The 18,249-nt window shown below is 35.3% G+C and overlaps 1 protein-coding gene across 1 annotated transcript in view; it reads right to left on the bottom strand.

Moving 5' to 3' along the window:
• EEA1 (early endosome antigen 1) overlaps positions 1-18,249 on the bottom strand; it is a 133,958-nt gene that overhangs the window by 10,605 nt on the left and 105,104 nt on the right. Inside the window, exons 20-23 of the mRNA XM_014548335.1 lie at positions 17,326-17,656; positions 15,888-15,989; positions 13,292-13,486; positions 6,494-6,676 (exon numbers count right to left, since the gene is read on the bottom strand). Of these exons, the coding sequence (XP_014403821.1) occupies positions 6,494-6,676; positions 13,292-13,486; positions 15,888-15,989; positions 17,326-17,656 (811 nt within the window). The remainder of the gene's footprint in view (positions 1-6,493; positions 6,677-13,291; positions 13,487-15,887; positions 15,990-17,325; positions 17,657-18,249) is intronic.

Below are 18,249 nucleotides of genomic sequence, written 5' to 3'. Positions count from 1 at the left end.
ATGGTAAGGGTAGCGGTCGTACGCTAATTACCATGTTTCTCTTTTATTAGTGTAGATTATTAATTATTGTATATTTTCCATACAAACAACTGCAAACCTACTTTTGCCCCACCCTGTATATGTTTTGTAGGATCTGTGATGTCTGACATACTGAAACCTTTTGTAAGTAAAAACAAAACTGTTATTTCACATCTGCCAACCTGATCGAGTGAACTAAGAGGAAAGTCAACCAGACACCTGAGGCTTCATTTCTGAGAAGGCCATCACCCCTCCTTTTAACTTTCCACTTGTGTAGCAGCAATAGTGTTGTCATCTTACACAGCCCATAGCTACTGACTGTTCTAAGACCCAAATATTCTGAGAAGCCGATAGGGGAAAGGGAAAGCTTTTTGACCTATTATGTTTCATTTGGGGCAGATATGGTAATAGGTGGGTAACAGAAATGGCAGGAACCTTGTCACTCTTGTTTGCTATTGCTAAGAAAAGAATCCACAGGGAAGGGAACTAACTCGAAGATCTTTTCCACCATCTAGAAGTTTGTCTTTCTTATTCTAGAGATATAGTGCCCTTGAAAAGGAAACAGAAGATATAATTCGGGTAGCATCCCTGCTGATTAGACATGGCTATAGTAAGCATTAAAAAAAAAAACACATATGAAAATAAATAAAGACATTATTTAAGAGATTTAAGCTTCCTGAAAGAGAAAGTTCTGATGTAAGTTAAATTTCCATTTTCAATGGCTTCCAGGAGAACACATAAAACTAACCCTAAGGCTTCTTTTTCAGGAAACACCTAAAGTCACCTTGTCCTTTATTAATCAAGCAGCTAACCATTAATTAAGTACACTACTACAGTATACTGGAGGGTATAAGATAGTCCTTGCCTAAAGAAGATGACTATGTAGCCTGAAAAACACAATCAGAATGTAAAACAGAAGTTGAACAAGGTTAATAAAGCATTTGCTATATGCCAAACACACAGAAAAATGGTGAGTGTGAGAGCTTTCTGTAGAATATGATTACAGAAGGCTCCATGGTGTATGTGAAAACTGACCTAAGTATCACAAGAAGTGAGAGTGATTTCAGATAAAAGGAACAAAATTTGACAATGCCTAGTCCAAACCAATTGTAATTAGGTGACAGAGCTAAAGAATACCAAGGCTTGCTAGAGCCTGAAAGTAACAGTACCCCCAATCTTTGACCACAAGAATTCCAAAATGCTCATGACTTATATAAGCCTCTAAAATTTTAAACTCACAAATAAATCTTTAAAGTCAAGTTCAAAATCTGGACTACACTTTTTCTGAAGATGCCAAGACATATTGCTCTACCTTGCCTCTGAATATTCATCTATGTCATTCAGTGGCATGTCACCATATATTTTAAATATTCCTTTCATTCATATTGCAGACTATGTTATTTTCACCTGCTAGAATCTCTTCCCTTAGGGAACTCCCTTCTCACATTCAATGGTTTAGTTGGGGCTTTCTTTAACCCATCCACTCCCACTGAAATAGGCAAATCCCTGAATACATCAACTACCAACCTTGACCCTGAATGAAGACCCCAATCACATTATAATGCTACTAGAGGCCTGATGCACGAAATTCGTGCAAGGGGCTTGGCCCTTGCAGCTGCCCCGGCTGCCTCGGCCCTCTGGACGGTCGTTCTGCTGTTCAGTCTAATTAGCATATTATCTCTTTATTATATAGGATAGCTAATGAATAATTTCTGCAGTGTTCTTTAATAGCTATTTCTATTTTGTCCATTCAACAATTTTCTCCTTTCTTTAAAAATTTTTTCTTTTTTCTTGATGACTGGTGAAATGAAGGAAGAGTACTAGGCTAAGATTTATATTAATTCTGAACTTACCCTAGAATTTCACTTCACTCAGGGTGAGAGATTTACAGTTAAATTCCACTTCAACCTTTCCTCAACAACAAATAGCACACAGCACAACCAATTTGAAATCCAGACAAACTTAAGTATTTCATAAATAATCCAGCAGATGGGGCTAAAAGCATAGATTAGGCCAACCCACCATCTTCTATTCTACTGGTGTCTTGGTGTACACCCTCAGCCCACAGATGGCAGCCTTGCCTTAGACAGGTGTCATGTTACAAGGTTCTGAACCTCTCCTCTTCTTTCTTATACACAACAAGATCATGTAAAACCACTGAAGCAATAGAAAAATAATGGCTGATGACTATCTCTTATTCTGGCCTATAATATCATTTGAATTTACATAGGAATTTACTTCTTTTTAAAAAAATTAACTTCTTAAGTAATTCAGATAATTGTCATTTTGGAAGCATTAATACAGAATTCATCACTACTCTATTTCATTAAAAAAAATTCTAGTGAAATTATGATAAAAGAATAAAAGGCTATGAATCAGAATAACTGAGATCTAATCATGGTTCTGTAATTGTGCAACACTAGGCTTGTCACAAACCAAGCCGGGCCTCAGTCTACACAAGGAAGGCCTTAATCTATACAAGGAAGCTTTAGAATAGTGCATCTATCCATGGTCTCTTAATAGTTGTAAAACTCTACAGCAGACTTAGCCCTCTGCCTTTCACTTTTTGCCCATATTTACATTTGAATGACTCTTTTATGTATAAAAATATTAGTACTGCCCAGCCGGCATGGGTCAGTGGTTGAGCATCGACCTATGAACCAGAAGGTCACAGTTTTGTGTTTTGTTTTGTTTTTTAATATATATTTTTATTGATTTCAGAGAGAAAGGGAGACAGATAGACAGAAACATCAATGATGAGAGAGAATCATTGATTGGCTGCCTCCTGCACGTCCCCTACTGGGGGGGATCAAGCCCGCAACCCAGGAATTTGCCCTTGGCCGGAATTGAACCTGGGACCCTTTAGTTCGTAGGCCAATGCTCTATCCACTGAGCCAAACCGGCTAGGGCAAGGAGTTCACAGTTTGATTCTGGTCAGGGCATATGCCAGGGGTTGCAGGCTCAATCCCCAGTAGGGGGCATGCAGGAGGCAGCCAATCAATGATTCTCTATCATTGATGTTTCTCCCTTTCTCTCCCTCTCTCTTCCTGTCTGAAATCAATAAAAATATATTTAAATATATATGTGTGTGTATGTGTGTATAGATATATATATTAGTACATGATGTAGCTTTCAGGCATCATAAAAATAGTTGTTGGCTTAATGAAAGGATATTGATTTAAGAGATCTAAGTCCTGTTACTATGTTATGTTCGTGGGTAAAATACATTCATATATTTTAAAAAGGGTGTGATTTCTATAGGACTTCTATGAGCAGTCAAGTTTCATCTCCTCTATCAACTAAATACCCTTTAAATTCATCCACATTCTCCATCCTTACTATTACCAGCCCAAGTCACCATCATCTGCAACTGGACTACTGCAAAGTCTCTTCTCTAGTCTCTACATTCCACCATGTTCCCCTACAATCAATACATCCCTTATCCTATAGCCAGTCATTGGCCTAAAATACAAAACTGAACAAATCCTTTCAGTGGTTCCCTACTACCTTTAAAATAAAGTCCAAACTCTTCCACAAACCTTCCCTGATTTTCAACAGTGTTATAAAGAAAACATAAATAGGCCTTGGCCGGGTTGCTCAGTTGGTTAGAGCATCATCCCAATAGTCAAGATTGATCTCCAGTCAGGACACATACAAGAAGCAGCCAGTAAATGCATATATAGGTAGACCAACAAATCTGTCTCTTCCTCTCTCCTTCTCCCTTCCTTTCTCTCTAAAATCAATCAATAAAGTAAAAAAATAATAATTTAGCCCTAGCCAGTTTGGTTCAGTGGATAGAATGTTGGCCCGTAGACTGAAGGGTCCTAGGTTTGATTCCAGTCAAGGGCACATGCCCGGGTTGCCAGTGGGGTGCAGGAAACAACAGCCAATCAATGATTCTCTCTCATCACTGATGTTTCCATCTCTTCCTCTCCCTTCCTCTCTGAAATCAATAAAACTATATTTTAAATAATAATAATAATAATTTAAAGCTATGTAGAGAGGATATGTTTCAGGTGGTTTTTTTTTTCTCATAACAACTCTTACTAACTTTGAACTTAACTAATCTATCTATATAAAACCCCAATATGCAAATTGACCAAACGGCATAACTACCAGCGGAATGACCAGTAGCTATGATGTGCACTGACTACCAGGGGGCAGGTGCTCAACGCAGGAGCTGCCCCCAGCCCATAGGCCCTGACCAGCTGTGGCGGTGGGAGCAGGGGCAGGGCCAGTGAGCGGGCAGTGCCCGGCCAAGACAGGTGAGAGCGGGGACCCAGATCACCCCACTGGTTGCCCCACAGATTGGCCCCGATCATCAGCCAGGCCTAGGGACCCTACCCATGCACGAATTTCATGCACTGGGCCTCTAATATATATAATCTAACTGTTGGCACTACAAAATTATTTTACTCAATTTCCTTTTTTTAAAAATATATTTTATTGATTTTATAGAGAAGAAGAGAGAGGGATAGAGAGTTAGAAACATCGATGAGAGAGAAACATCGATCAGCTGCCTCCTTCATGCCCCCCACTGGGGATGTGCCCGCAACCAAGGTACATGCCCTTGAACAGAATCGAACCTGGGACCCTTCAGTCTGCAGGCCGACACTCTATCCACTGAGCCAAACTGGTTAGGGCTCAATTTCCTATTTTTGTGTCAAATCATTAGTCACCACTGATTCCTTACAGACTGTATGTATTGATCCCTTCTGCTTCATCTTGTCTATCTCAGAAACCCTTTCTGTTCCATCCTCTTTAACCTCAATCCTAGTTCTAATCAACTCCTACCTTGATTACTGGAATGTGTGGCAGAAGGAAGGGAAGATAGCCTGTTAACTAATCTCTCTAACACTAGTTTAGCCCAGGTCCAATCCCAGCTATCTATAAACCACTTTCAGGTCAAGTTGCCTAAATAACTATTTTCTTCATTTTACTCCTCTTCTTTTTCCCCCCAAATGTAAAGTCTAATCATCCTTGCTAGGCATCTAAGATACTTCACAGTTTGATTCCAACCTTTTTAACCTTAGCTTCTAAACACAAACCAGCACTCTAGCAAGACAATTATGTTAATTGTCTCCTGGCTTTGCTCATTCCCACTGCAGCACCTTTTCTCAAACATGCCCCTGAGTGAAATGATCTTTCTCAAGACAGTCTCTGTATTCAAATTCCATGTATCCTTCAGGACCTGTTGCAGTCCTACCTCCTTCATAAAGCCTCCCCTATAGCAACAGACTATGAATAAAATACAGACCTAGTATATTTACATACATTACATGTATAAATACTCTATGATTTTCAGAATTTTTAATAATGCACTTTAAATTACAAACAAAAATTCAAACACAAAACACAAATATTATATTTCAGAAAAAAGAAAAAAACAGAAAGACAGAATTGGCTTATTCTTCTATGAGAGAATATAAATGTTCCATTTCCCTTAGAAAACTGATACCTAATGTTACATAAAAATTATTTACTCTTTTTCCATATCCTTCATTTTAATAAACATGATACTTTATCTAATCAAATAGTATTCCATACTATACTAATAAAAGGGTAATATGCAAATTTGTCAGGACACCCTCACAGTAATGACTGAACAGCAAGCTGCATGGGGCGACCAGGCCGGTAGTGGGGGGGGAAGTGGGGGGGCAGGGGCAGTGAGGGACAACCAAACAACCGAACCGCAGGTTGTGTGGGGCAACCAGCAGTGGGGGGCAGTTGGTGGCAACCAGGCTGGCAGGGGGGGCAGTGAGGGGTGACCAGGCCGGCAGAGGGAGCAGTTGGGGGCAACCAGGCCAGCAGGGGGGGCAGTTAGGGGCAATCAGGCAGGCAGGCAGGTGATCAGTTAGGAGCCAGCAGTCCTGGATTGTGAGAGGGATGTCCCAGATTGGAGAGGGTGCAGGCTGGGCTGAGGGGGACCCCCCTCCTCCCGTGCATGAATTTCGTGAACTGGGCCTCTCGTGCTTAGATTATTAATGCTAAATTTACTTTGAGCTATAACCTCCTAATTTTAAACATCAGGCATTCCAGTAGTCTTAAGAAGGTAACAAATATATAAAACTAAAGTCATATTACCTGACAAGAAACAATAAACTGCTTTCATTTTCACAAGTAGTTTACATTTAAAACTCCTTAGATTTTTTAACTGTAAGACATTTTAAAGTTTTTATTTTACATAAAGATAGCAAAGTCTCTAGATAAGCTAATATGTTAGCAATTAATAAATTCCCAAATTTTTACTATTACAGGTGTTAATTTTAAATGCATATACTTATACATATATTTTGTTATAAGACAATTTCATTTTTAAAATGCATGCTTCTCCAAAAATAATAATTTAATAGAAAACAAGTGCAAAATTTCACAAATATTAACATTCCCTTGCCCATTTGGGTTGAAATCAATCATTTAATGAATGTCTATAAACAATTTACTGATTTTTATGAAAAAATATAGTTTACTATACCTTAAGGTCTTGCCTTGTTGCAAGAAGTTCAGATTCCTTCCCATAGAAATCAGACTGAAGCTGTTTTAGGTTTTCCTGACTTTTTTCATATGTGTTTTGTAACATTGACATTTTCTCCTTCTCTGTTGCAAGTTCCTGCGATGCTTGGGTTAACTGCTGCTGTAGTTTATTCTCAAGCTCTGTCTGAAACATATAATAGCTATTTAAAATGGTATGCATGCCAAAAATCAGTTACAAATATAAAATGAAATCCACACAATTAAGAAGATTCCAAGGACAGACTAAACTGGATCCATGCCCTGTAATTATTCTACTTTAGTAAAGAGTAACATACTTACCTTATAGTTACAAAGTTAAAGAGTTACAAAATCCAACAAGTCCCAATTTCAAATCCAAAAAATTAAAAACCAATTAAATAAAGAAAAAAAGCATGTCATTGGGAAGTCCTAAGTATCAAGGTCTCAGGAAACTGAGGGTAACGACCACATTCTGATGGAAGACGTAGCGCTAAAGGCTGTATGTACTAGTAGAAGATGATATAGCTCAAAGTTAAACTAAAGGAAATTTCTCCATGAAACAAATTAAAAAGCCATTACTGTGTTGAAGTTATTGGTTTTTCTCCTTGAAATTAAAAAATAAATTGGGAAATTTCTCCAGGTCATCTTTATTATTATCAAGGCAGAAAAGAAAATCTTCCAAGGTCCAACTCCTCTAAACTCTAAAGTTGTCTTTAGTTTTTAAGAAGACTCAGTAGCTATGCACAAATTATGGCATAATTAAAATGCATGTGTGCACAGTATTAAAATAAGAACTTGGCTTTTAACTATACCCCTTCAAATAAATTGCTATGAGGTCACCAGCAACCATCTCGTTCCAAAATCCAATAGTTATGTTTTTGTCCACATCTTACTTGACCTCCCCGCAGTACTTGAAATACCTGATAGTGTCCCCTCCTAGAAACATTCTTCAACCTGGTTTCCAGGCACCTATGTTTTAGGTTCTCCTACCTCACTGGTCATTCCTCCTTAAAATCTTTTACTAGCTCTTCTTCTTCTGTTTGACTTCTCAACATTATAGAGTCCAAGTTTCTGTCCATGGCCCTCTTCTGTTCTATATAGTCTCTATCTATAAGATCTCAACTAGACTCAAGGCTTTAAATATAATTTATTGCCCGACTGGTGTGGCTCAGTGGTTGAGCATCGACCTATGAACCAGAAGGTCATGGTTTGATTCCCAGTCAGGTAATATGCCCGAGTTATGGGCTCGATTCCAAGTGTGGGGCGTGCAGGAGGCAGCTGATCAATGATTCTCTCTCATCATTGATATTTCTATCTCTCTCCTCCTCCCTTCCTCTCTGAAATCAATAAAAAATATATTTTTAAAAAATCATTTATTTTAGCTTTAACCTCTCCGCCTAAACCCTGGGTTCATTATCCAAGTACTTCCCTGGCATCTCTACATGAGTGATTGACAGATAATCTATCTCAAGCAGAATTTTTTGTTCATGACAGCAACCCTGCTCATCAAAAAGCTACTACTTGCCCCAGTAAATATGGTCATCCATCTACTTGCATAAGTCCCAAACCTAGAGTTATTCTTGATTCCTCTTTCATCATCTCTTACCTTCTAATCTATCAGCAAATCCTGATGACTCAACTTCCAAAGCATATTCCCAAATCATCCACTTCTAACACTTTAGTTCATGCCATCATCATGTACTTTCTGAACTATTGCAATAGTTTTGCAATGCCTTCCTTGCTTGCTTTTTTATCTCCCTTTAGTCAGGCTGTACTATTCTCTGCACAAAATTCTCCAACTGAGTCTAACTGTCCTTAGAATAAAATATATCATTCTCTGTTATCTTATAATCAACATGTTTGCATGTATATGCTTTGGTCCCTGTCTACTTCTCTTGAGCTCACCCCATATCACTCTTCTCTCCCACTATACTTAACCTATATTAGTCTTCTCTTTTTAGAAATACCAAGCTTGTTCTAGCCTTGAAGTCTTTGCACTAGTTGTCTCCCCTGACTTTTATATTTTATATATTATCTCAAATCTCTTCAGAAAGGCTTCTTTGATCACCCAACCTTCAATAGGGCTCTGTCCCATCACTATCTTCCACATCACCTTGTTTAGTTTCTTCCCCCAAGAAAGTGTAAGTTCTATGAGAACAGGTTCCTCGTCTGTTCATGGCTATATCTCTAACACCCAGAATTGTGCCATGGCATAAAATAGGTGCCTAGTAATATTTCTTGAATAAATGAGTGACAAATAGATTTGAAGGAGAAAAGCCTGAATGTCTAAGGGATTATTGGTCCAGATAAGAGAAAAAGACAACCTAGACTAAGACTGTGGCAGTGGGAAATGAAAAGAGGGGATGGATAGAGACCAAGGAGGCAGACTGACAGAGGGTGGTGCTCACTACCTATAGAGAAAAATGGGGTTGGTTTCCCCACACAATATCTGGTAACATCCCATGTCACCTCCCTTTCATTTCCTATATTTTAGATTTTTCATGATGAAGAATTCCTGGACATCTTTTTCCTTGTTGAAGACTATAATGTATTTACACATTTTCTTTTGTAGAACATTGCTTCTTTTCTTTAACATTTTTCACATGTCCTCTGTTCTTTAGTAACTTTTACGGCTTTCATCTAAGCCCTCTGAGAAGTTTTAACAATGACCATAATGGCCCTTCAGGCTTATATTTGGGCCTTCACTATCTTTACTCTGACAGATTGATTCACTCATTCGTTTAAAAAAAATAGTGATAGTTCATTTGTGAAAAGATACAGTTCTCTGACTTTAAGGAACTCAAATCTAGTAGTGGGGAAGTGAAATTAAAAAAAAAAAAAAAAGAACAGCCCTATCTGGTTTGGCTCAGTGGATAGAGCGTCAACCTGCAGACTAAAGGGTTCCAGGTTCAATTCCGGTCAAGGACACATGCTCAGGTTGTGGGCTCCATCCCCAGTAGGAGGTGTGCAGGTGGCAGCCAATCAATGATTCTCTCTCATCACTGATGTTTCTATCTCTCTCTCCCTCTCCTTTCCTCTCTGAAGTCAATAAAAATATTTTTTTAAAAAGATCAAGGCAACAGTTTGATAATTGCTTTAATAGCAGTAAAACTAAAGCCCCAAAGAAGAATACAGAAAAGTCAATCTTTTTCAATTTATCCTTTACAAACGTACGTTTTTTTCCTCTTAAAAAACAAACAAACAAAAAAACCCCTCCAATATTAAAATTTTTAAGTGGAAATAACTATACATCTACTGTGATTTGGATTAATCTAATTTTGTGGCCTCAACTCCCCTCACTTCTCTACTTACCATAAACTCCAATAGCTAATGTTCTAAATCAGGGGTCCTCAAACTTTTTAAACAGGGGGCCAGTTCACTGTCCCTCAGACCATTGGAGGGCCGGAACATAGTTTAAAAAAAAACTATGAACAAATTCCTATGCACACTGCACAGATCTTATTTTGAAGTAAAAAAATAAAACGGGAACAAATACAATATTTGTATTTGCATGTGGCCCACGGGCCGTAGTTTGAGGACCCCTGTTCTAAATGTTCAAACTTTGCTAATATTATTTTCTGTCTCTGAAATGCCTGACTCCCATCTTTTCTTAACCTTGTAAAATTACAATCATCTTCAAAGGCCCAGTTCAACAAATGCTAGCTCCATTAGAAAGGCAGTCACAATTTCCACTAAATTTTAATTTTTCTTATATTTCTATTTAAGTTCTTATTCCATTCTCCTTTATTTATTACAGTTTTTTTTTTACATACCTGCTCCCTTATTAAATTATGTTACTTAAGAGTAGGGGACCATATCCTATTCATCCTGTGATTCTTGATCAATGGCTCCTAAACCATCATATATATAATTTTACATATGTAATAATTATATGTAAATATATGTAAATCAAAATATGATTACATGCAAATATATACATAGAAAATATGTTTTATATATATATGAGTGTACACATATATAATATACATCTACATACATTTAAACATTATGCTTGGTTTTCCTATTTCTTTTTTTTTAATTTCTTTTTTTATTGCTTAAAGTATTACAAAGGGTATTACATATGTCTCCTTTTTTCCCCCACCCTTGACAATCCCCTGGCCTTCCCTACCCCCCAGTGTCTTATGTCCATTGGTTATGCTTATATGCATGCATATAAGTCCTTCAGTTGATCTCTTACCCCCCCCCCCCTTCAGTTTTCCTATTTCAATGTGGACCACTGATAACTTTGTCACAGACCATCACTGCTCGGCCTACCATGCACACTGATACTGTTAGATCATAGTTTGCTATACTTTCATATAATATCCAACATACTGCACTGGGCACAGTAATAGGTGCTTTAAATAAATACATTATCTCAATTATTACAACTAGTGATAATGCATACAAACAACTCTATGACTCCATTTTATTTAGCTCAGAAAGATGAATCACTTCCCTGTGAACATAAACCTAATGTATGTTACATAAAATTTAAATTCAGATTTGATTGGCTCTAAAATTTATCTTTTTTCCATGCTGCTACACTGCTCCTCAACAAAACCTAACTATTCTTGCCTTTCAATGATTCTCCAGTTACTTTAAATTTCAAGTTTAATCTACAGAGACTAGTTATCCACCCAATACTCCCCAAAATGCTGTCTTCCCCAAGGTTAAAAAATGTATTCCTTAGCCCTCGCTGGTTTGGCTCAGTATATAGAGCACTGGCCTGCGGACTGAAGGGTCCCAGGTTCAATTCCAGTCAAGACTATGTAATTTGGTTGCAAGCTCTTCCCCGACCTGGGCCCCGGTCAGGGCTCGTGCAGGAGGCAACCGATCGATGTGTTTCTTTCACATCGATGTTTCTTCTCTCTGTCTTTCCCTCTCTCTTCACTCTCTCTAAAAATCAATGGAAAAATATCCTCAGGTGAGGATTTAAAACAACAACAAAAAAAAATACATTTCTTATTCTAGCATCCATACACTAACATTAGTAAACTACTACTATGGCTGAACGTTCGTGTCTCCCCTGAAATTCATATATAGAAATCCTAACCCACAATGCGATTGTATTTGGAGGTGGTGCCTTTGGGAAGTCACTAGGTCATGAGGGTGGAGCCCTCATGAATGGAATTAGTGCCCTTATAAGACGAAATATAAGAGTGATAATCTCTCTCTCTGCCATATGAGGTTACAGTGAGAAAGCTGCTATTACAAACAGGATATGGGCCCTCATGAGACACTGGATATGTCAGATGCCTTTATCTTGGACTCCCCAGCCTCCAGAACTGTGAGAAATAAATGTTTATTTTTCAACCACCCAGTCTATGGTATTTTTGGTATAGCAGTTGGAACTAAGGCAACTACTAATAAGAACATTTCTTAAAAATCTCATAATCCTAAGGTGTCATATAGTAAAGCCATGCAAAATATAGGCAATATTAATCATAAATCTGAAAGAAATTTTATTGTAACCAATAATTTAATGAAAACAAAAGTGTCCTGGAAAGAGTTTTTTTTTAATTAACTAAGTTATGATGCTATAAAAACAAAGATCTAGGGAATACTTGGATATGAGACTAATAGATTTGGGGGGGAAATGACATCAAGATATCAAAGCATAATAAAATAAAATGGATGGTGACATTTTTCCAAAAAGAAGAAGATATCAAAGCATATAACAAAATATGTATTATGATAATTATATCCTGACCTATGATTATATATAACAACACACAAAAATGAATAGAAAAATCTGTCTACTCTTATTTGTATTATTAAAAATTATTCTTTTTAGCCTGGCCAGTATGGCTCAGTGGTTGAGTGTTGACCTATGAGCCAGGAGGTCATGGTTCAATTCCCTGGTCAGGCTATATGCCTAGGTTGTGGGCTCGATCCCCATTGTGGGATGTCAGGAGGCAGCCAATCAGTGATTCTCTCTCATCATTGATTTTTCTCTCCCTCCCTCTCTAAAATCAATAAAAATAGACTTAAAAATAAATAAATAAACGTTATTCTTTTTATAAAATAGCATAATCATAATTATAAAAACAGTGATCAATGTAAAATATATATTTGTAGAATTAATATTTTTCCTCTAGTAATATGACAGTTACCACGTAATATATAACATGTTTTATTTTTTTCTACATAGTAGTGATTTTAATTCTCTCTTCTCCATGGGACACTTAATATGCATATACCAAAAGTGGGGGGAAATTCATTTTGTTAAAATATCAAGTATGGTTCATTTTTATGAACTCTTGATCTAGACAGTATTAAAACATATTTAAGAATGAAAATAGGTGCTCAACAACAAATTAAAGTAGGTTTGGAAATAGAAACCATTATGATAACTTAAAATATCAAATAATCATAACTACATAACATCTACACTACTGATTATTTTTATATCCAATTTTGTAATTTTTATTCTTGATTATTTTCTCTTAATAAAAATAATTTACTTTTAAATACACTAGAAATGCTGTATTAATCATCCCTTTAATAAGTGTTATGTATTATTTTACAAAAAGATCCTTATATGTATATCAGAAAAATGATTTATTCTAGAATTTTAAATAAGAATTACTTGACAATGGTTATAAGTAAATCAGAATCTAGACTTAGATATTTAATCATATAATTAAGTACTTTTACACATTTAACTTAGAAATATTTTGAGCATATAAATATTCTTCGTTGCAATTCATGTGTTAGTTATCATATTATCTTAATTAGAGTTTTTCTTCCCCGAAAAAGTAAACAAACATATCATTACCTTCTGTGAGACAGCAATTTTAACTTCTCCTTGGAGTGCTTCAATTTGCTTTTTCCTCTGTTCAGTCAATTGCTTTAGCTCATTTATGTTCCCCTGAAGTTGCTGTTCTTCTTTTTCCTTTTGTTTTAAATTATCCTGGGCCTGTATGACTTGTCCCTGCATTGAACTGAGTTCCAACTTCAACTGATGAGAAGTCTATAAGAAAAGAAAATCCGTTTAGCATTCATTTATTCATCAAACACACATTTACTGACTATCTACTACTTGCCAACCACTATTCTAGGTAGAAACTACTGAGCCTATTGGCCACAGGTAATCAATAGTGAACCAAAAACAAAACAAAAATCCTTGTATTCATGGAGCTTTAATAACTGACACTATTCACTATTAGATGACACACTGGATTAATCTTTAATATTTTTTTAATCCTAACTTCCTTTTAAATTTATGATTTTTGTATTTGGATAGAGCTTGTAAATGAACTAGACAAGTATTCCCTTGTGTCATAGAAAATAAGAATATCAACATCAATCTTTAGATTGCTAGAATGTCTATTGTCTTTCTGGAACACAAAAAAACCTTGATATAACGGGCTAATTCGGGGAAAGGGGTGTCCATTAAAGCTGAAAAATCTATTACATAATAAAGTAGTTTTTCCTAATGCATATGTTAAAAAATTGACAAATTAGTTAACCTGTTTTTACTTATGTAGACACATTTGTGTAATTAAAATTAAGTATGTATGAAATTTAATTTCACAAAGTTTTCTATATGTATTACTGAATAGATCTAATAAATGTGTGCATTCACTAGTCACCACGAGTGGCTGAGATGTGGCTTAGCGCACCTTGAAACACTGGCTGGCACACATTAAAACTGCTGCAAAAATTCACACCAGGTGACAACAGAACCAATTACCATGCACGATGCAATGTGATCATGTGCTAATCATTCGCTGAACAGTGTTTACGGACGGTGACTCTTAGATTTAAATATGTAGACTATAATTGTAGATATGTAATATTTATTTATGGCAGTGAAATTATTACAGTGTTTTTCCAACATATGACCCATTCACAAAAATTTGTTAAAAATAACAGTGAATTCATAACAAAAGATAACCTGTTCATTTAATTATAAGCAAATTTTGGTTAAAAGAATTTTAAAATTAATAGGGTGTTAATTTTCACTTATGACATATGGACCGGAAATTTTGTTCATTAAATCTGAAGTCTGTTAAATGGAGGTCTGCAAAATTAAGGGTTACTTTATTCTCAAAATGCTAACTGAGCCTGCTGCCCAGGGTTAATCAGAAAGAATAACTTCATATTAACTATGACAAAAACTAAAATTGCTTTGGGAAATACATTTAGTATCTGTCTGATGACACTAAACCACACCACACAATAGTTTCCTCATTTAGAGAAATGAGACATATTTTGCTACTACTTTTTTTTTACAATCTACTAGCATATATTTCTGTTCAAAATTAGATACCGTATATAGAAGTTACATTGAGGTTCCTCTGTGGCCAAAGTGAACTATCTCCTACCCTTTGAGCCAAAGTCATGTTTTAATGTTATATGTATATTTCATTAGGAACCTAACTTGAGCATTTGACCATATTCAAAGTTACTTTTTAAAGTTTCAGTACTACATATGGGTGCTTCAGCTATTTCCAATACAAAGGGAATATTTTTGTGTAAAATAGGGGTCAGATAATGTAACAATAATGATGATTATGTTGTGATAACCAGTAATAAAAATAAAGCTAAGAGTGAGCATTTATTTTATTCTAATCAGTGTTCTAAGCACTTTAAAATATATTAACCCATATATTTCTCACAATATTCCTATGTCATAGATTCTTATTATTAGCCCCGTTGTACTGCTGAGGAAACTGGAGCACAGAGAAATTAAATCATCTGCCTAAAACAAGGTAAGACAGAATAACTAATAAGTGGCATAGCCAGTAAATATTTCTGGACAATCTGGATTCAGACCTTGAGCACTAAGCCACCATAATTTCATATTAAAGACTTGTCAGGAGTAGGTTTTGTTGCTTTATCAACTCAGATCTCTAGAAAGCTACATGCCTGAACTCTAGTTGGTAGAGGTATGTCTTCAGAGAATTACAACTATATATTATAACCACTTATTTATTCATTTGCTTGTTTGTTTTTGATAGAGAGCAATAGAAAAAAATCTCGATTGTTATTCAACCAATATCATATGTACCAATACAAATGTCCATCAAATAAAGAGCACTTAAAAAGTCATTTCTATGGAAAGCCCATCAAGATTTTTTCCAACACTAATTCCTAATTTAGATTAGCTAATAACTCAATAGTTAGTTGACTCAATTTTTCATCTTTAATTATAATTCTCAATTCTGGGCCTTTTATTATAAAGTAGCTTAAATCTTATTAGTAAGAGGTAGAACATAAATTATAGTTTTAAACTATGTATATATGATTCATTATATTTCAGGGAAATAAACCTTCCTTTGGTTTAAGCATCAGTGTGAAAATATTTTTTAAATATAAAGGCCTTTTATACTTTATATATTTTATGATATATAAAAAGAAAATCTTACCTCCTTCTCTTTTTCAAGTGACTTTTTCAGTTCATTCTGATCCTTAAGTGTGCTTTCCATCTGTACTTGAAATTGATGCTTCAATTCTTTGCAAGTTTTTTCCTAAAAAAATAAAAACTATATTATGCAGAAAATATTTGTAGTAAGTATAAGAAGTTTGGTTTATAAGCTTAGTTAAGATCCACACAAGGAAATAAACTAGAATCATTGGTGGTTTAAAATGGGATAGAATTTTCCATTTCAATTATAAAAACAAGCAAATATAGCAAAATAAACATTTCTATCATCAATCAACAGTTCCAATAAATGTTTTAAATAACATATAGACAATATTTTAGAATGTTTCTATAACACAAAATTAATTATAATTAACTTGTCACATAATTTTTAAAGTAGAATAATGAGCTTCAAAAAGTGAAAGCAAAAAAAATTTTTAACAGTAATTATTAAAACAATAAATAAAAAATAATCACAATTTAAGAGGGAAGAAGTACAAATAAAAGATTTTACCAAACAGAAAGAAACATAAAAGTAACATACTAGTATCATATGTTTTTTATACCACTAAACACTCACTCTTAAGAACAAAAGGATATTACTTACACTGTTATTCTGTGTTATTTTGGGTTAAAATATTTCTGAGAATACATTCCCCTTTATGCATTTCCTATGACTGTGAGACTTTTTTTTCTCTGTATTTTAAGTAGGTTTTATGGTATCTCTAAGACATGGTATTATCCAGAGTTTTAGAATCTACATATATAAAAGCCTAAGCGACTGACTGAACGACCGGTTGCTATGATATGCACTGACCACCAGGGGACAGATGCTCAACACACAGGATCGGGCTCCCTCCTGTCTGGATTGGGCCTGCGGGGATTGGGCTCCCTCCTATCTGGATCAGGCCTGCAGGGATCGGGCCGAAACTGGCTATCTGACATCCCCTGAGGGGTCCCGGATTGCGAGAGGGCACAGGCCAGGTCAAGGGACCCTACTGGTGCATGAATCTGTGCACCAGGCCTCTAGTATTCAATAAATATTAGAAAGTTTATAGTACCAGAATTAAGAGTCAAGCCCTTTCTTGTCTTTTGTCTTTTTTCTTTCACAGATACATGAATAATGTTTCAACTAGTAGCTATATTCTCTGTGGAAATGTCTCTGAGGACAAACCTGCTTCAGTCTCTCCCAAATCTCGCATCATACTAGCAATAAAATAAGGTTGTACATTCAACTGAAACCCTGGGTCTTTGAAAAATTACACATGCACATGCCAATATCTTTTCCTCAGGTTAAGCAATCCCAATTCCTTTCCTCATAAGAATTATTTAAATCATTTAAATGTAGGACAAAATGTCTACAGTGAATTAAGTAGAAAAATCAGTACATTTTAGTTTTAAAAAATCACTTCTACCTAAGAAAGCAAATGTAAACAACTAACCAAATCTAATATAGCAGCCTTTCCTTTCTGATTTTCCTTTTCAAATTCACTTTTGGAGTTCTTCAAAGAATCAGAAACTTTTGATAATTTCTCTTTTGATGCAGAAAGTTCTGCCATTAGAGTTTCTTTCTCCATCTTCACTTTTTGTAGTTCTGCTACTGCTGTTTGAATTTTGTTGTTCAATTCCTTGTGCTGCATCTTTGCATCTTGACTTAAATTTTCTATTTCTTTTTTAAGAATTGTTTTTTCTTCCTCTTGCTTGGTAAGCATTTGCTTAATATTTTCAAGGGCTTCAGATTTTTTCTGTAGGTCCAACTTTGTACTGGATACTCTAAATAGAAAAGAAACAATTTCTTTAAATGATGCATAATTTACCATCCCTAATATAGCATTAAAATTAATAAATTAGTATTGAGTTCTAAAACTTTCTTGCGTAGTTAAGAAGTAAAAAAAAAAAATTAAATGTCATAAAATCACACATCTAAAAACTGCTTTAAAACACATATTGTGATCATTTACCAGATGATAATTTTTCTCAAGTCAAATAACTCAATACCATCTAAGCTTCCTGACTTAATTCAGTCTTATCCACAACAATGGATCAAAAATAAAATTAAAACTCTGCATATAACAGACCCTCTAGTCTATAATAGCCAGAAACTTTCCTATTTATTGTGTTATCCCCCAAGCACGTAGAGAACTTTGCCTATTTTCTTGAAAACATAAAATACATTAACCCAGAAAAAATAAATCAAAAAAAGAAATATTTCATTTCAAACAAAGAGGAAAGACAAATGATTTACTTTAATCCTAGAGTTTAGCAGATTATACAAGAGATTTGTTATCATTTGTTCCTTAACTTAAGTTTTCTATCCCTGAATGAATAAAGTACAATATTAGGAAATGTATATATAGCTTTAGGAA

This window comes from Myotis brandtii, unplaced genomic scaffold (genome assembly GCF_000412655.1).
Source record: "Myotis brandtii unplaced genomic scaffold, ASM41265v1 scaffold504, whole genome shotgun sequence".
Lineage (NCBI taxonomy): Eukaryota > Metazoa > Chordata > Mammalia > Chiroptera > Vespertilionidae > Myotis > Myotis brandtii.
Note: the sequence above shows the minus strand (reverse complement) of the source record. Positions and strands in the feature narration are given on the sequence as shown.